The following is a 20974-nucleotide window of genomic DNA, read 5'->3' as shown; positions in this document are numbered from 1 at the left end:
AACATAAAGAGGCACATCTTCGCCAATCCGACTTTTCTTTTTATTACAATATAGAAATGCCTTTTCATTATATGACACATTACAAAAACTGTGTTAAAAAAAGACATTTCTATTTAAATATGTCTTTTCAATTTATTATAGAACAGAAAGGTCCATCCAAATTAGTATTATTAGTGAAATATTGCAGATACGTCCTATTTTGCAGTTAGATTTTATAGGTTGCGTTTGTTTTAGAAAACTTTAAAAATACTAGCAGATGCGTCTTATTCTCCTGATTCCGAATCAGTATGAAACTCATTTTCGATAAAAACGTCAGATGCGTCCTTACTCCGTATGACGGCAGAAGTCTGATGATTATGTGAACAACAATAATGTTTGGCCCAAGCATGGTGCAGTATCCTCATAACATATGTAATTGATTTATGACATTATTACGTACGTTTTGTACATTTAGCTTTTTATTTATATATATATTTTGTGTGACAATTTTCAATAATTTTATTGGAAATACAACTTTTATTTTATTTATTTATTCAAATTTTGACATTTTTAATAATGATGTAAATTCGTCCTCCTAATTTTTAATATATGTACAAGACCTATATTTGTTAATTGACGTCCTTGGAGAAAAGACTGCGGTGAAGTTTGTTGCGCCGCTTCTTCTTCACCTGCGCTTTGGAAGCCGGCAGTAGACTTAGTTTAAGTAATTTTTTTGACGTCAATAAGTGATGTATATCATCCTAAATTGAATAAAGAATTTTGAATTTGAATTTGAAAATTTGAGTCTTCTGTGTAGCTGACCCCGCTTCTGGGCTTCGCCCGCGTAATATCATGGGAGCAGTTATTTTTCTGTGATGAAATGCACCCTATGTAACAGACAAACATACTTTCGCATTTATCGTATTAGTTAAGATTATATGGACATAAGTGTCAAAGTAGCAATATCAATACGGAATCTTTTGTTTCTTGTAATATATGTATGTAACATGAACAAGGAGTGAAATCAAGGTTGCTGGCTTCTAGTCATCAAGGACGATTTGCGCGCCAATGGTCTAACTACTAAAGATGCCGAAATCGTGCAAGGTGAAGGTGAAATACAGCTGACACTGGGCTCCGACGCTTTGCGGTGGCGGATGCAACCGAGAATACGCTAAGATGAGACGGAGAGTATTTATAGAACTACCTGTGAAATATTGTATGTATGTTTTATACTTATATAGACAACACGCATATCATATGCATGACCAAATAGTGCCTTGACGTGCTGACGTAATAACTATTCAACGGTTGAATGAAACTTGATTTCTCTCTGGCGACAAAAAAAATATTGTGACAAAAAATTTTATTTTTGTTAACATTACATGACGACCTCGGTGGCGCAGTGGTAAAGTTCTTGCCACTGAACCGAGAGGTCCCGGGTTCGATACCCGGTCGGGTCATGATGGAAAACGATCTTTTTCTGATTGGCCCGGGTCTTGGATGTTTATCTATATATGTATTCGTTATAAAATATAGTACCGTTGAGTTAGCATCCCATAACACAAGTTTCGAACTTACTTTGGGGCTAGCTCAATCTGTGTGGTTTGTCCTAATATATTTATTTATTTATTTATTTATTACATATAGGTTGTTTAAAATTATAGGCATATAATATATAACCTTTAAATTTTAAATATTCTGCTAATCTACTTTGGGAATGCTTTTAAATAATAATATTCGTTCAGATAACTACTTATTCGTTTCTCAAAATCAAGCATTATAATGAAGGCAAATATTATCAATCCCAAGACATTTTCAAGAGGAAAAAGCTTTTAAGCCTTCTTGAAAAGCTTAATCCTCGACACGAACTATGCTGAGGCCTATTTAGAGAGCTTTAGAAAGCTGTATAACCTTTTGAAATGAGGTACCGGTAACAATAAGGGCTTTTCGAGCAGAATCCCATCCTCTTGTCTATTACAGCAAGTCTTCCTTATTCCATTACTGCCGAGATATTCAGTGCGTTTGGATTTAAGGGGAAGCTCTTGAGAAATTTTTGTTACGCGCATTTTAGATTTAGAAAATGTTTTAAACCTTATTAGGTGATTAAACAAAACTACATGATTTAAAAAAAAATATATTTAGAGATCAATTATTATCCTTTATTATCTTACCCTTATAAATTATTCCTAAATGAAAAAAAAAACATTTAATTATAAAAATACACAGCACTATGTAATGTGTAGATGATATTTGTAATTTTGTGTTATGTTAAGAGTTAATCTTATTATTAATTACACTAAAGGTGACCAACTCACTATGTATTGTATTTATCCTTATGTTTATTTTTTATTGATTTCAGGTACATCATCAGATGATTCCGTCTCGTCAAAACAAACAGTCTTAAGGGTAACTTTTTGAATCTATCTTCATTAAGTAATTGAGCAATCAATTCTATATCATTATATTGTGTTTAATCCAAGTTTGTATCAGGCGACTGATAAATAATAAAACTGATAAATAAAAAGATAATTTCAATGTTTACGTCATCTTATACTTATTTTTTATATTCCGGGGTGAGTTTAGTTTAACTAGCTGAGACACCCGTAAGTACAGAGCGCTAGTGCTCAATCGAGTTTTACAGAATACCAATTATAAGCATATCCGTAGGGATTCAAAGCTAAATTTTACACAGAGTCTTACAGAATCGCAAGGCAGTCATCGTTCCGTAATGCAAGTAGTTTGGAGCTTTATAGATTACTAGCGGCCCGGCCCGGATTCGCTCGGGTAAAAACAATAAATTATGCACCTAAACCTTTCTCAGGAACCACACTATCTATTGGTTAAATCCGCATAAAAATCTGTGCAATAGTTTTCAAGTTTATCGCGAACAGAAAGACGCGGCAGACGAATTTGTTTTATAATATGTAACGATAATGATTAATGAAAATTGACGTAGAAATTTCAATTCTGAAGGTCAATTTAAAAAGAGTTTTTGATTTTGAGAGATCTTGCCCTTAACTTTAGATGTAAGTGGGCGAACAGGAAGCATTTTGGGACACCTGCCGTCGGGTCGGCGTCGCCTGTATGCAAGCATCTCATTGATTTTAAGCCACTTTACACGTGACGACATTGTTTGATACTTTCTTGCACCAATTCACGAATACATCTCAACATCATCTTTTGTAATATAGTCGATCCAGTTCTTTTTTTTTGTAGCCTGTATTATGTGTCCCACTGCTGGGCAAAGGACTCCAGTAAACCAAGTTCTTTAGTCGTGGATAAACGTATTTAACATATTTTTAGACCCATTTGACATTTATAATATTGGTGACACGTAAGATAAATGTAACAGTAATAATTACGCGCGTATTTAAATTACAAGATCTAATTGCGATAATTGATTAAGCAGCAGATCACCTTACTCTCAAAGGCTAACAAATAATTGGCTAAGTGTGTTTTTTACTTGATTCACGCTATCTATTCATCCCGTCCCGTCGCATATAAACGTCCGCACACTCCGACACCACTTCGACACCATATGCGCGACAATACGTTCAATATTTTATTAGTATTGAGTCCTCTGATTGAAAATCCCTGGTTTATGACAATCATCACTGTGAAAAATCGAAGGGGTGGCTTGACATATGTACTGAAAGGGCGCACAAAATTCTTATAACAATATTGAGTATGTGGGGGAAATATGTTGTTCTTTTTGTTACACTTTCACGTCGTAAGTAACCGATTATTATTATTTTTTTGTCTTTATTCATTTTAGGAGCTTTTGTAAGACAGTCTCATAAAATAAATAACATTTATCTTAATAGTTTAATTAATGTTACGTACTAGGCCACTGGTAATTGTGTGGCTAATTGGCAGGTCTCCAAGAAGCTACATAAGCACAAGGAGGCATTGAATATAGCTCGCTTAGGTTATTGTGTGTGACGCCTATACTACTAATTTAGTTCTGTTCACGTTCCATCAACAAATAGAAAAATTTCTTAAATCAGATCACAAATTTCACACAGTTTAGGTTTAACCGATCAATCTTACGCCGCCCAGGGTCCACTGTCCTACGTGAAATTTCATCAAAACTATTAACATTTTTAACCCATGACGCAAAGGGGACCGCTAAGTGTGTCTGTCTGTGTACGTGCCACCGTAGCTCATCATCGGGTGAACCGATTTGGATGCGGTGTTGTTTATTTGATAGCTAATTTTTATGCGGTGGTCCTTAGAAATGTTTGATCAGAATAGCTTCAACTGTTCAGAAGTTTTAGCAAAATGAACTTTGAAATTCGGGGGTTTTATAATTTGTCTAACAAATTTCACTCATTCACTTAGTCTTTCTCCCTTGCCTAATCCCATTATTAAGTCGGCCCTCGTCGTTCTTAGGCGCCAACTAAAACCAACTTAACTTTGTGGTACAATAAAAGTTTTGAACCAACCGTATTACCGAAATAACCTCAATTTGATTAACTTGATAACGTCAATCATCGCTTGACACTGGAGCTCTGAAAGCTTCATTGTTCAAAAGTTGTTGACTCCTACGCAATGTTGCTTCGTTGTTGACCTTCAAATGTATTACTATACTATTTACCATCGTAATCATGCGGTTAAAAACGATTTGTGTTTAGTTTTTTTTTTATATTTATTTCTCCAAATTCGTTGTAAAGTTTATATTACCGCGGACGCTTAAAATAATAGTAAATTACAAATTGACGTGGAAATTTCTGTGAAGGTCTAATTTCTGAATAAATGTTTAAACCTGAAGATATAGTTTTTTTTTTATTATTGCTTATCTCGGAGAAAATCTAAAAATTATAATATAAGGTTTTTTCATGTATCCGTTCTATCTTCTTCAGCCATCATTTTGACAGCACTATTGCTCTCTATTAGGTCTGGTCGATACAAGTCTTGGCTTTGCTTTTCCCCTTTTCGCTTCAATTTTGTTTTTAATTAGATTGTCGTGTTGTATAGGGCAGCCAAAATATTTTTCACAATTCGACTCTTTGCTCTAATCAACTTTGACGTGAACTTTCACCTCCACGTCCCTGATTTAGACAAAAAGGCGTACTTTGCGTGTTTGCGCGCACGTTCAAGTCAGCGTCAAAGTTGACTGGTGCAACTCACCTAAGTATGAAAATGCTAGTTTACAGTAACTAATTAAATAGTATAATTTTTAGTACAGAATCCTAAGCAGTAACGATATTTTAAGTAAGTAGTAAAGTAACATCTAAACAACGGAGTCCAAGAAACAACTTCCTAATTAGACGCCGACAGCGTTACGTAAAAACAAGATGTATTATTTAATTCATTAGTTGCTGCTAATCCTACACAGGCCGTTTGGGAAATCGATCACGGCTCCCACTTCATAAGTTATGTAAAGAAACCCACGTTGTTATAGTAGGGACGCGGCGCAAGGCACAATCATTAGCGGCAGAGATAATAATTAATAGTCATAACATTATGCTATGACAATTCCCTTTCAGACATAAGTCCGCATTTGTACACGTCTCTTCTTTAATTACTGCTTTCATTGTATATTTTCTTTGTGCCATAAAGAGTATAAAAAATACAATACAAATAAAAGTCCGATATACATTCTCAGCCTCTTAAAATTTGCACCACAAAACGTGCGTAAATTTTGTAACAACTATAATTACTGTTAGTCACTGTGGGCATTGTGTCCGAAAGATTGACTGAGTCAAGGTAAATCCTTGGACTGGGGCCCTCATCGACTAGTCGTGACAAGCAGAGACGTTTGACAACTAGTGTTGAGTTGACGTGATATAGGTTCGACCCCATTTTAGGATCAATTTGTTATTTTACTATCTTAAATAATAAAATAAATAAAATAATATTCATTAAATCAGGCATTGCCCATTTAATGTTACTAACAGACACGATTTGATGTTTGTTTGTTCTGTGGCAAGCTGAATGCGGGTATTGTCCAGTTAACATATGTCACTATCCAGAATATCCAGTCTCCAGTCGCCGGTAAAATGTAACACCCTTCGTCTTGTTATTAGTTCTGAGAGCGAGTCAGAAAAAGGAGACAAGAATGCAACCGTAAGAGCTTCTTTTGAATTACCTATAAATATAAATCCACTAATTAAACTTTATCATATTATCATCTTTGAGTTTATTACAAGTTTTTATTAGTTAGTTTCTCCTGTACCTGTGCTATTTTAACCTATTTCCGAATGCCCTGCAATCTAGAAAATTTCTAAGTCGCTTCAATTTTGAATACAATGCATTATTAAGATAAGCATGACGATGACTTTATGTTGCACCCAAAACCGGCTGTCTACCGTCGAGGGAACACCTCTACGGCTTACTGACTTACCTTAATTTTTTGTGACGCGTCGTATGCAACAAGATCTCTTTAACGACAATAAAAGCTTGTGGCAAATATATACCTAACTTAGGGATTTGCATCCTCACAGCCGAATGTATGGGAAACACGCAAAGGTTAGAGTGAAAGACATCTCTTGACTGTACCACCGCTAACAGCACTCAGTACAGCTGACTGTACTGAGTGAAGCTGTTAGCGGTGGTGGTCAGATTCAGGTAGCTGTGAGATAGAAAGAGATAAAGAGAAATTCGAGCTTGAGTCTTTTGAAAGGCGATCGCTCGAGCATTTCGATGGAAAATTCCAAGTATTTTCAATGTAAAGATAACATGTATTTTCAGATCCACGTTTCTCCTGTATAAACATGAGTTGAAAGCTATTATTATAATAAATAAGCCGTATGTTTGTGTGTGCGTCGCGATTATTTCAGTTAATGGTGAACTCACACGGAAAACTGCTATTTAAAGCATCCACAGATTGTTTGAAGTGCCCACATACAGGAATGTAATGTAAAAGACTTCACTTTGTGTTTTTCCTGTTTGAAATATTCATCATTAAAACATAGGGACCTATATCTCCCATATTTATTTATGAATAACGTCAGTTACGATAACACGTCCAAAAAGCCATAAATTTAGAGGTTTAGAGAGGAAATGTATATAGGTTTCCTCCGCAATATAATTATCTTTTACTGGATGTAAGACCACTACTACTAGACGGTTAGAAAATATCTAAAAGACTCCGTGTAATGTTGGTTAATAAAAAAAAAAATGAAGACTTCTCGACCGTGATGCGGAACCACAAGTCCGCAAGCAAGAAGTCTTCGTTTTTTGTCCATGGCTCATTCAGACCTTAATAAAGCCAATTACAAGAGAATGCTTAATGGTAAAAGGTAATTGAATTTGTCTTCTATGTAAAATAATTATAAAAAGATACACTATTCTACTGGATGAATTTTGATAAGTTGTATGGCGAATTGAAGAAATAGCGAACTTAAAATCTGGTGGTTTCAACGCGTCACGCGGTTCTCAATCAGAGATATTGATAATAATTTAGTATAGTTTCAAATAAGATTTGATGAATGATCTAATACCATACTACTTAGATCCGGGTACATACATACCTGCGCAGTTTGGTATTTCCGGTCATCAGTGACGTTATAATTTAGCTATGACTTACCTATTCCTTCATGATTCATCTTTAAATTTATTGACTTTGGAGTTTTTATCAATTGATGACATCATAAATAAATTTAAATATATTAGGACAAATCACACAGACTGAGCTAGCCCCAAAGTAAGTTCGAGACTTGTGTTATGGTATACTAACTCAACGATACTATATTTTATAACCAATACATATATAGATAAATATCCTCTTGGATACTAAGACCCGGGCCAATTAGAAAAAGATAATTTTCCATCATGTCACGACCGGGGATCGAACCCGGGACCTCTCGGTTCAGAGGCAAGCACTTTAACACTGCGCCACTGAGGTCGTAAAAAAAATAATATTGTGCAATACAATATTACCTACGAATTTATGACAAAACCTAACCATCACATCATCAGCCAATTAAACGTTCCCACTGCTGGGGCACTGGTCTTCTAATTGATTAGACGACCTCGGTGGCGCAGTGGTCAAGTTCTTGCCACGGATCCCCCGGTCGGGTTATGATGGAATTGGCCCGGGTCAGTAAACATCCAAGTTTATCTATATATGTATATGTATATGTTATAAAATATAGTATCGTTGAGTTAGTATCCCATAACACAAGCCTAGAACTTACTTTGGAGCTAGCTCAATCTGTGTGATTTGTCCTAATATATTTATTTATTTATATTAGCTATTGCGTATTTTATAAATAAATAGCGGATTCGCTGGGGTAAATCCTTTATAAATTACCTGTATAGTATAGGTACATCAGAACTTTCCATTTGAATTACTCTATCTATTAAAGAACTTGTATCCAAATCCGTTACGTAGTTTTTAAGATCTAAGCATAGACAGCGAAGCGGTTATGGTGTAATGGTTACGACTCCTGTGGATCGAAAGGTCCCAGGTTCGAATCCTACTCGTGCGATATGAGATATGATATCATATTTGAATTTGAATTTGAATTTTCTAGTGCCAAGAAAGTTGTTGTGTGTATTGAATTCCACGTAATTACAACGACCTTCCGCCATGAGGAATACGACTATAATGATGATGACACATAGGGACATACAGACAGCTGGAAGCGACTTTGTTTTCAACTATGCAGGGTTTTTTAATCTGTAGATATATATCAATTTGTATACTGTTTTCAGAATTCCGTGAACAAAATTAAAACTATTAAAATATTCTGATATATAATATAATATTATGCCTTTCTGATTATTTATTTCTGGTAAGTTGTGAATAATAATATATAAGTATCAAAATTGCTGACGTTACACTCGCATATTCATGTAAACAATTCGATATGAAATCGTATGAAAATTACTCGATGGATTGTGACCGAGTGCGGTTAATCCTATCGAAATATCGTGGGATTATTGGAGTTTTTTTTTTACAGTAAATCATTTATTATTGTGAACCTCAATTACCATTTTCCGGCATTTCATTGTGCTTCGTTCCCGAGTTTATTTTGTCAATGTGTGTAATGTTGACCGCGGAGTTTATTTGTGTACTTCACATACTTTAAATACATATTACATAAATTATTGTAAATAAAATTCGTATTCTATATATCTTACGTATCATTAAATAGAAAATGTCAATCACGATTTTCTATTTAATGATACGTAAAATATATGTTTATTTTGTGAACATAGGTAAAATGTAGGACTTAACATGTAACGTACACTATGTCCCGCCGCTGGGCATAATGAAAATTAAATTACAAAAATTTAAGAATATACGTACATTAACAAAAATTCGATACCTATTAATGATAATAAGCAAATATAAAAATATTACAATTAATATGTACATATTTCTGGCACAGTTCCATATTTACAATTCGACACAATACAATGTTGAAATTGTACCCACGATACACGCGTGTTCTAGTTTGGGCTGTTGTGTGTTGTTAATTTGTTTTAAAACTTTCAATAGATCTAATCGATCTAAAACATAATTTCAATCCAACATCACTCATTTCGAGAAAGATTTCATGTTGGAAATTAACAAGCTTAATTTTAATGAAGACTGTCATATCTGAGAACAACAATATTTCTTCAGAATCGAAGTAATCAAGTAAGACTTGTGTAATTCAATTTGTCGAGTCTACCGCCATCTTTGAAATTGTTTCGATCCCGTTCCTTATTTAAAGTTGGGGACGGCCAATCAGGTTTATTGAAAAGTTGAAAATTTAAGTCAAACGATAATCTGAGGTTATTGTTTTGTACGAAAAGATGTTATGATATTTTATTTTTGTTTTAAAAATAAATTTTTAAACTTCACTTCACTGCATTTTTCATCCTATAACAATATAAAGAAATAATCTGGGTGACGGCGGCGTTTGATTTCCGTTTTAGAATAGGATTTTTTGTGTTATAAAATACTTGCTTTTGCCCGGGGCTTCGTTCGCGAGATTTTTCCCACGTCTTTGTAATTGTCCTTATCCGTACTTCAAAATGTATGAACAATTTCAAAAATATTGGTTTATGTTATATAGTATGAAACAGTAACAAACAAGCAAACTTTGTTTCACATTTATAATATTATTGAGGATTGTCGTTTAGTTAGTATCGCATTACACGAGTTTAGAAATTTGGGGCTAATAATTATAATTTGACTTGTCCATATAATGCAACAATATTTCGACGACTAAACTAAATCAATACAAATAAACTTACTAAACACTACAACATAAATTGTATGATCGTGCTCTGATAGAAACGATCCAATAAAAAAATAAACACAGAAAAGTTTTTCACTTAAAATTCATAAATTACCAGTCCCCAGCTTGAATAGCTTGTACAACATTAAAAAATTATTGGCATTCCCTAATTTTCAAAACTGGAAAGCTCCTGTACAACACTTATAACCGATTAAGCTCAGATAAGCTTTATCAAACGTGCGTCAAGCATGTAGCTAGAAATAAAGGCAAAATCGCGTGTGTTAGCCTTTGTTAGAATGGTTGGCGCTCTTTGTCTTTATTTGTTTGGATCCAATTTGATTTTGTTATTTCGAGTTACAACACTGTAACCTACAAATATGGTATGGACTTGATATAATACAGAATTATTTGTCAAAGAAATGAGAAGATGGAGTGCAGAGGAAGCTCATAAGTCTTTCTTTACAATGATAAATAGGCATGACACAGTAGCGAAGCGGTGGTGGTCTAATGGTTAAGACGCCCGCCTGTGGATCGAAAGGTCTCAGGTTCGTATCCTACTCGTGCGATATGAGTTTATATATCAATATGTAGTTTTTATAAACCGTGACCGTTTTATAGATCGTGAGGAAACCTGCATACTAGTTGACAGTTTAGTTCCCTAGTGTGTATGCGACTACCTGACACTAGATGGAGGTAAGTAGATGTCATGTCAGGTGCCTTTGGGCGACTTGAATAAAATCACCAGTGTTAGCAATGACACGCTCGATATGATGAGTATATAGCTTGATTCATCTCAATACTAAGTTTTAAGTTTGAAGATAGGTATGATTCGTTATTTGTTTTCGTGATGGAACAATTAATCGAAACATTCGTTGTAATATTTTTATTCGGGAATACCCATAACTAGCAGCGATATTAACAGTTCTGATGATGACTGGGAAAATCCACGTTTAATTCTCATTCTTTGCTCCCACGGGAAATAGACTTGGTATTATGTAATATGAGCTTGACTACATTGAAAACAAGTATGAATCGTCAAGGGGGATGGGTTTCTGCGAGAAATAATATAAACAAACAAACAACATGTCTGGGCACACAAATGTTACGACTTCTAAGAACAACATTATTATTATAAACAATTCAAATATACAGAAGAAAATATAGACAAGAGCAAGTTATGATAATAACTTGTATGCCTCGGAGATCGTGTCTAATAAATTTTGATAGTGGTTTCCGTCCACACCACATATGCAGCCATCTCACTTTTAAATAAAACGGATAAAATTTCTCTTCATCTTGTCTTTGATCTCATGAATGCTCCAAACACTAGATCCCAAGGGGTCCGTGGCTCTTAAAACATTATCTTGTAAGAAAAATGAATTTTATTGCCTATAAACATCGACAAATTTATAAGTACTATCACTATATAATATATAACAAAGTCGCCCTGCACGTCTGTCTGTTCCAAAGCTTTCTTCCTTTAAGCCACGCAACAGAACGTACGCAGTTTTTAATATTATTTAGACAAATTAATTCCTAAGTTCAAGAGAAGCCGGGATGAAAGACCTCGTGAAAACCCGGGTACTAATAAATATAGAGTAAAGTGGGACATATGGCTCAGCAATCGATCTCGGCCACGACATCATATTTAGCAGCAAAACGCTCACTGCACTAATAATATTTATTTGACACACAAAAAAAAGAAATTGAATATTTCGGGTCCAACAGGAACCTACTTCCGAATCAGTGGAATTATAAACAGACCGATAAGGGACCAACTACTATAAATCAGAACGCACCGCACCCTGTGTCGAATTATACCGGAGCCTTCACCATATCGGAGCTTGGCAATTTTCTATTCCGTTCATTTCCTTCACGGGGCCATTCGGTGAGGGTTTTAGTCTTAGTTAAAAATCCGGTAAACTTTTGTTAATGGAGTTTAAGAAAGAAAGGTAAAGCTTGTGTGTGGTGGCTTCAATCATTAGGATACACTGATTTAAAGCTAGAACCAGGCATTTTAATACATGAAGTCGATGTGCATTTAATTCCACACAATAACCACAACTTTGTTATTGAGTACAGACGAGCCTTAACCATTATAATATATATTATATTCTTCATCAATAATTACAAAAACCAATTATTAAACATCGGGAAAATATTAACAATTGACAAGCCGTACTTGCCTGCCATAAAATATTCCTCCGGTAACGAATATCGGAAATTGGCAGCATTAAGCGATTATAAATAAAGCCGGAGTTACACCGAGGCACGACGGCTGGTTCACGAGTCACGTGCGGCGGCGGTCGAAGGCTCGATGTGGCCTGACACTTTTGATTTGGGTAATTGTTAGACCTTTTCCTCGTTTAGACGCCAATAAGAGCGGAGGAGAGAAATGACTATCGGAAACAGGTGAAAGCTCACATAATCTAACACAAAAGTTCAAAACGTAAAATACAAAATATACATATTACATAACAAAAGCTTGAAGTAAATAAATGTAAGCCTTCTCAAAATCAAAATGAAATCAAATCATTTATTCAGAAATTAGGCTTTCACAGGCACTTTTTCACGTCATATTCTAAATTAAATGATGTTTACCAAAGCTTCTTCTTTAAAAGGTATAGTCCCCGCGACTTGTAGAAGGTAAGAACACTCACTACACACTAGAATATAGTTTATTTTTAGTGTCATAAATGTGGCATCGTCGATTCTTATTGCCTGTCTGTTATTATAGATTAATTAATTTGGATTTTCAAAACATTTACTTATTTGTTGTTTGTTGCAATATAGTGGCAATATGCTTCTCCATACTGAAAGTGCGTAGACGACCTCTTTATAACATTATCTAATTTTTGTGCTACCAGCCAAATAATTGTATCTATACAAGTAGATAATAATCTACTTTTATTACTAATAGGTCCTCTTCTTCTAAAAAGAAGACAAATAGGTGATTTTTACTTCGATATTTAACCGAATAAGCCCACCGTTCAGCCAAAGCATTATGATTTTGAAATGTATTTTTTGTCTGAGTACGTTTTAATTCTGTAAATCAATAACATATGCACGAGGATGTAAATGCACATTCATTTTCGCCCGTAATCCATTCGATCTAGGTCAATTAAAACTAAGCCGATAAATATTCCACAAAGCTCGAAGCAGCAGACTGTCCTGACGCAAATGACCGCAAAATCAATATTTTGTTCTTTTGTCCAATTAAACGAGGTTGGTGCTTGAGCACTGCGATTTGACATGATGTTTACCGAAATTAAATTCTGTTTTGAATAACATTTTTATGTGATAGGGTTTTAATTTACGGAAGGTGAAGCTAGATGTGGTATGAGACGTTTCACGCGCATTTTATCAAAAACAGTGCCACTAATATTTCCTGAAAAGAGAATTAGTCCATCTAGTGATACTATTTAGTTATAAGGTCATCAAAAATCAAATTCTAACCACATTAGTATAAATTCTTAGATTAAAATCAATGTAATTGTGAATTTGTGGTAATGAAGTTGGACTACGGGGCCGTAGCGCGTTTCCTTATCAATAGCGATTATGTATATAATAGGCTATAATTTTACACATATCATATTACAGTCAATGGGTGCTGCAAAAAAGTAAACCTATTGTTTTTGTTACAACTAACATTAATGAGCCATCGGCTGACGTTTTTCACGAAGTTTAGACAAAAGTCAATTAAAATGGCTGTATGGATATGAGTGAGCTATCATTTTAAAAAATATATTCTTCTTCATAGTCGTATTCCTCATGGCTGAGGGTCGTGGTCATTACATGAAATTAAACACGCACAACAACTTTCTTGGCATTAGTAATGGAGCGGTTTGCCATTGCTTTCTCCATTTCACACACAAGTTAATAATCAACCAGTGTGCAGGTTTCCTCACGATTGTTTTCCTTCACCGGAAGCAAGTGGTGGTCGATGAAAACAACTATACATGAGTCAGATTGCTTGATTGAAGCTCATGTGGCACGAGTAGGATTCGAACCTGGGACCTTTCGATCTACAGGCGAGCATCTTAACCATTACACCACCACCGCTACAAAAATATTAAATTATATACGACATAGTTATATGACTTCATAAACAAAAGAATTTGCTGAGAATTTCTAAATACCGTTGCAAATGTTTCTATCCATAATTATGCTAAATAAGTTGTAAGTCCAGTAAACGTTACCTTAATTACTAGGATTTGCATTAAACAAAGTAATTAGTGTGAAAAGAGGGAGGTTTCGCAAAGAAAACTGACTTGGCGTGTTGTGGTCACGTTGTTGTGGTTGTTTGCCGTAATGAAAAGGTGAAATCAACTTTTGTGTTATGTGCCGTGCAGAAATTGTCTAATTTCTGTCTGTTTTTATGTCTATAAAGGCAAATAACTAAATTTTAAGATTAAAATCTTACGCATCAGTCCCTAGTGTCGCGGATAATTATTATAATGACCTCATATTTGTGATAATTAAATTTTCGTTTTGCTCCACAGTGCCAACGTCCGATGTGCAAGGCGTGTTGGGAAAGAAAGCGTCTTTACCCTGCGACATCCAGCCGCTTAATGCTGAGGATGATGTCGTCATGGTGCTGTGGTTCAAAGACCTGGACGGAGAACCACTGTATAGGTATGAAAACTATACAATTATTGATGTTAAAAGAAAGTTTCAATAGATTGATACAAAAGATAGGATAATTAAATCATAGTAATTGACAATTTTCAGCATTTGTAGCGATTACGCTACAATAATGCTGAACGAAACGCTTTGTATAGCAAAGAAACATGTGTAGGGCTGGGACTCTGAAAACAATATTTAATTTTTATATCTATAAGAAACTGATAGCAATAAAGACACAACTATAAAAATGTCTAAAAATAAGGTACCTAACAGAACTATGTAGTTTGGAGAAATTACCACTAATTGAACCTTCATAAAGTTACTAGACAAAAGCAAACAATTTTGGTTTATTCTTTAAAATGCAATGACAATGTATCGAAACAACGAGACTTGTCTTGACCCTTGACCTTGACCCTTGCAACTGGAGTTATTAAGATTTTTGTAAAACAACAAAGAATTCTGAATTTTTTTTAACACAAAGAGTTTTTTCCAGCTACGACATCCGAGGTCGCTCCATGGCCCAGCCGAAGCTATGGTCTTCCCCGGTGGTCTTCGGGAACCGGGCCTTTTTCCGAGGAGGCGCCAACCCTGCCGTCCTCATGATAGACAATGTAGCGGCAGTGGACGCTGGCGTCTACAGATGTAGGGTAGACTTCAAGAATTCGCCAACTAGAAATTTGAAAGTTAATTTTACTGTTATAAGTAAGTATAGCATCAGATTTTCGTCATCTTCTTCATTTTACTTAAGGTCGGTATGTATAAGTACGAAATCCAATTTTTATATAAAAGTATTTTTAAATTAAAGATCTTTGTCATTTTCTATGCAATATAAAATGGTTAAATTATATCCTAAGTTGAAAAAACGCTTATAGTAATTATAGCTTGTTTAGTTTCACGCTCAAACTAATAATGAACTAACCTAGCTCGAACCATTATTTTTATTTGTTCCGGATGATATTTCAAATGGAGTTACGCACATCGAAATAATTCTAAAGTATTGACATTTCATTTGTAACATTTTTATAAATTATCAATTACTCGGAATTTATTTTATGCATATAAATGGAAGCAGAATAATCATGAAGCCGAAAACTGAATTCCCGAAAAATGTATTTCCAATAACGCGGAAATAATGGTTAATGTTCTGTTCCATTGTCCTACATTTCCTTGCATGTTACCTACTCACCTATACATATCTGTACGTATGTTTGTCCGTCTGTTACGCCAGCAGTGGCGTTTACTAATTAGCACTATTACTGCGATAACATCTTGTGTGTTACGGATTCCTTTGTTTATAGTATTTCTTTATTCATTTCTTAGTGGATTGAGGTTATATTTTTATGAAGGAAAGAATGATTGTATTTTTAATTGTAATGAAACTAGGTAGGTAACAGCCCTTTTATTTTAAAATTGAATCTTGGGCATATGACATGTAAGTTCAAAATGAAATGAGATCGTATCATATACCCAGTTCTATATTAATATATTTTCAATTGGTCTCTCTCCATCATAGCAGGCAACTGTTAAATTTGATTTGGCTCTGAAATTAGATCAGTGCCATGCCTTACATCAAAACCTTAGTCACCATTTGTTTAAAAAATATACAGTGGTCCTATTCTACGGCAGAAACCGTGTTTTCTGCTTTATTAAACTTAATTGCCTCAAACCTATACCCTAATAACACCCTATACCTAACAAAAAAGGCTAAAAGATGTTAAATAATATCGCAAATAAAAAATGTCTGTACGAAGCTGCATAAGTTCTCATATATGCTTTACACATCTTAGGTAAAATTGCCAACCAAAATGCTTTACAAGGAGCGTATCATGCTTATGTACCCTCCATGTTAAGAGGCGGAACAATATTTTGGGTAAATGCTACCAGCAACAAAGATGTATTCTGCGCAAGCGCAAAAAAAAGCATCTGAGCCATATGTCATCTCAACCAAAGGGAATCATGCAAACCTTTCTTTTGAACCTTGAAAATTCTTACATTTCCCTGCCTATACATCTATGATGTATGTGTTTTTGTAAATTCCAATTTGAATTGATTTAAACGAGTGGAAAGTCAACGTCGCTCAGGCAAACTTCATCTTTCTGCAACTAAAACCACGTTCATGCACAAAAGTATTACGCAATGGCGCCAAAACTTTTTAATAAACTACCGACACAAATTAGGACTTGCAGAGAAATAAAACCTTTCAAAAGATTACTGTTTCTATTCTTAATTGACAAAACTTATTATTCTGTGGACGAGTCATGTCTGACAATTTAATATAAATAGAAAAATAATAATGAAAGAGGCTATGCTACCAGTATAATTTGAATTTGCAACCATTACATTGTATAAGTAAGACCAATTTTGTATGGCTGACGGCGCAGCACGGCGCGCTATGTATTCCAATATAAGACTTATTGTATGTATTGTATACCCATGTCTAACAAAAATAAACATTATGAATTATCATTACCGCAATCCAGTCTAGATAACAATGTAGTAATATATTTTTGTGTTTCAGTTCCGCCGAGTCGGCCGACCATATACGATTCGGACCGGCGGGACCGCACGAAGCTGGTGGAGCCTTACAATGAGGGCTCCAATGTCATGCTCAGCTGCGAAGTCGAAGGAGGTAATATTATTATTACAAAAGCTTAAAAATAAATACAATCTGTGATCACCATGGAACTGTGGCGACATCTACCACGCCACATGCACAACGGCGCAGATGTAAAAAGCCGACCAAGCGCAACGAATGACAAGCCACACAAGTGATTCAGGACACTACGGACAGATGGCACGACGGTCGACTCACTATGGACAGCTAACAAGCCTAGACCGCGCAGACAGTGCGTTTTCGATTGGAAGCATAAATACAACCTCTGACATGACACCGTCTGTCGCGTGCGGTTCCCCAGGCGCAACACCTAGCCTGGCGGGAAGATCTTCCCTTTGTGGCGGTCGAACATAATCAACTAGCTCCCGCTACAAGAACCATCATGCGAAGTCGAAGGAGATAATGTTATAATTATAACTTAACAACTTTAAATAAAATCCGATATCTGTGAACATACATACAACTTATATAACCTATGTAATATTCAACTGCCAAGTTGAAACAGGTAATAAATTATAGCTACCTCAAAAAAATTAAGAATAAACACGATTTCTGTGAATTAAATGTGGAAACACAATGGTACATTGTCTAATAATTTTATTACAAATTCTTAGCATATTTAATGCATGTAAACATAATCTTCGATACCACGTTCATCAGTGAGGTTGAAGTAGGTAATATTATAAATAACTCAGCTTTAGACACCACAAGGTTTAACCCGAACATAACCCGAATATAATGAAACAAATAAAACTTTTTGAAATCATTGCACACAGCACAAATTTAATTGATAAACTACACACCACAAAATAACGTGCCCCAATTCAGCGCGACTCTTAATGAGTTTTTCATAGACCATAATCTCTACGTCACTGTACATATTGAGTTAACCCTCCACTAACGCGACCCTTCCATCGAAATATCAGCGACTGTAATCTTTAATGTTGACGTTAAATACAATTCAACATTTGTGGATCTTGATAACCTGTCAACAAGACAGATGGCCGAACGCGTGAACGAACCTGTGTGGAATAATTTACTAAGGTTTCATGTACGTTTAGGTTACAGCACAGAAATTTCTAGATAAGAATGATTTGAGTGTCTCAATTTAGTCTTCTTTATCTAGAATTTAGAAAAACGCTAAGTTTAGAACCGTCCACAGAAATTTGGAGATAGAAATGTTTGTAAGATAAATTTTGGCAACCAATTTTTTTATTTTAATAGTCTGCCAAATTGTTTTGAAATTCGTCCTTTCCTTATATAATGGCGAAAACTGCTTTTGCTCTGCTTAGATAATTTTAGTGATCACTTTTAGATTCCATGCAAAATACATAAAAAGTACTTAATGTTAATTTAACATTGGCTAAATTACGTTTAGTGATGAAAGTCAGCAAAATGAAAAAGACTTAACATTTTCTCCAAGAATCTCTCGACAGACACCATAAAGATCCAGTTCTTAGCAGAGCGAAATCTTCTCGAATAACTGCAAACTTATCCCGCTACAAATTCACAGCTTATAAAATACTCTCGTAAAGTAATATCACTGTCATTCGATTTCAAATCCGACCATCGCGTTCCTAGAATACCCAATAGAATCGATTCGACGGAATCGGGCAATCGACACGTATAAAATCGATTGTGTTATCGGTGCCATCATAATCGAGTTGAATAGACGATTGACTATCATTAAACACCTACATCGACTGTCAATAGAAATTATGATCGCGGTAGATTAAAAACTTTGTGTTTGTAATTTTTGAGTTATTACGGGTGGGCCAATTAAACGTGGTAATCGATGCATCAAGTGTTTTGATTGCGTTTACTGTTTGTCTAGTGGTAATTTACGCGATGAGTCACTTTGGTTATCCTACATCTTATCAATAAATACTGTTGATATTTTAAATCATAATGCTAATATTTCAAAAATATGTTAGAATAACCAATAAGGATGATTTAACAGACAAATGTTCATTCAATGCCGGGGAATATTATCGTTGTATACGAAAAACTAACCACAAATTGAATTTGAAGATGAATATCATAATTATAATCATTTATTTCGTAATTTATACACGTGTAGACACAACATAGATAGGCGCACATAATAAATACGCCTGTTTCATTCTATGAAAATAATATAAAAATTGTGTATGATTCTGGGCTATAATTATTTTGATTATCTAAAATTTCACCGTAAGTGATCCCATTGTCTCGAAGTCATAATATTTCATCATCATCATCATCTGCAGCCCTCCGTGACCCACTGCTGGGCATAGGCCTCCTTCCGTCTCCGCCAACCATCTCTGTCCTGGGCCATCCCCATCCAGTTGTTGCCAGCAATTTCCTTTACATCATCGATCCATCTAGCCGCCGGATGTCCTACGCTCCGTTTTCCAGTTCTGGGGTACCACTCAGTTACAGCTTTACTCTAACTTCCATTATTCCTTCTGTATTCTCAATATTTACTATACGATAATAGCTATATCTTGGGTTAGACCACCCGTAGTCCATTTGTCTGTCCACTGATTTGATACAATAGTTACTGTAGATAATTAATATAATTAGTGCATTGGACAATGTCTTCGTCTCCATAAATTGATTTGAACTGACGCCGCGACGTGAGGAACTAGGGATTGAGCCGAATACATAATAGTTGCGTATATTTACCAGAACATAGTACTGTATAATGGTTGTCATGTTTGCTATATATAAATATAAATTTCTTACCAGCTTTTCCCGTGACTTCGCCCGCGACTTCGCCCGCGACTCTTTGCTATAAAACTGTGAAAACCAGTTTAAACGTTATGCGCGAATAAACATAGCCTACTTACAGTTTTATTATAAGCATAAATAGATAGATTACATATAAGTAATTCTCAATGACGACCTCGGTGGCGCAGTGGTAAAGTACTTTCCTCTAAACTTGTCTTGGATGTTTATCTATATGTATTAGTAATATAGTATCATTGAGTTAGTATCCCATAACACAAGTCTCGAACTTACTTTGGGGCTAACTCAATCTGTGTGATTTGTCCTTATTTTTTTTTATTTAATGCTTAAACTACTATATACTGGTATATATAACAATCAACGGATGTCGACGGCAAGCAACGACGTTATATGAAGAGATAAATATGGTAGTAATTTTCATGAGAAAGTTTACAATAGCATATGAATCATACTCGCCATTCCATATGTTTGTTTATGATATGATATGGCCATTAAGTCATTTGGTTATGTTTACTTTGTTATGTTGTCTGAAATAAAAGAAATTATTTATTTGTTGTATTATTAAGCTCAAAATACTTTTTTTTACTAAATATAATCCAAACAAAATATAATCAAATTATTATTACATTGAAGTATAAAGTTTATATTAGACTTACATTTTCTTTTTTGTACCATAAAATTTTTACTATTTGTCCCAATGGTCAGCTGGGGGATAGTTAGTTCGCCATTTGTTTGTGTAAAGTACTCGTTACAATGTAAATAAGAAAGTTTAATAAATAAATCAATAGCGTGCTTTGAATCTAGTCATACATCAATCATTCTCGATTTACTTATTAGGTTTGGGTAT

The 20974-nt window shown here is 34.8% G+C and overlaps 1 protein-coding gene across 1 annotated transcript in view; it reads left to right on the top strand.

Annotated features, from left to right (window-relative positions):
* side-IV (sidestep IV) overlaps window positions 1-20974 on the top strand; it is a 251975-nt gene that overhangs the window by 208955 nt on the left and 22046 nt on the right. Inside the window, exons 5-7 of the mRNA XM_053757521.1 lie at window positions 14660-14792; window positions 15277-15485; window positions 17302-17412. Coding sequence (XP_053613496.1) covers window positions 14660-14792; window positions 15277-15485; window positions 17302-17412 — 453 coding nt within the window. The remainder of the gene's footprint in view (window positions 1-14659; window positions 14793-15276; window positions 15486-17301; window positions 17413-20974) is intronic.

This window comes from Plodia interpunctella, chromosome 17 (assembly GCF_027563975.2).
Source record: "Plodia interpunctella isolate USDA-ARS_2022_Savannah chromosome 17, ilPloInte3.2, whole genome shotgun sequence".
NCBI lineage: Eukaryota > Metazoa > Arthropoda > Insecta > Lepidoptera > Pyralidae > Plodia > Plodia interpunctella.
This window is presented reverse-complemented; position numbering and strand designations above follow the sequence as displayed.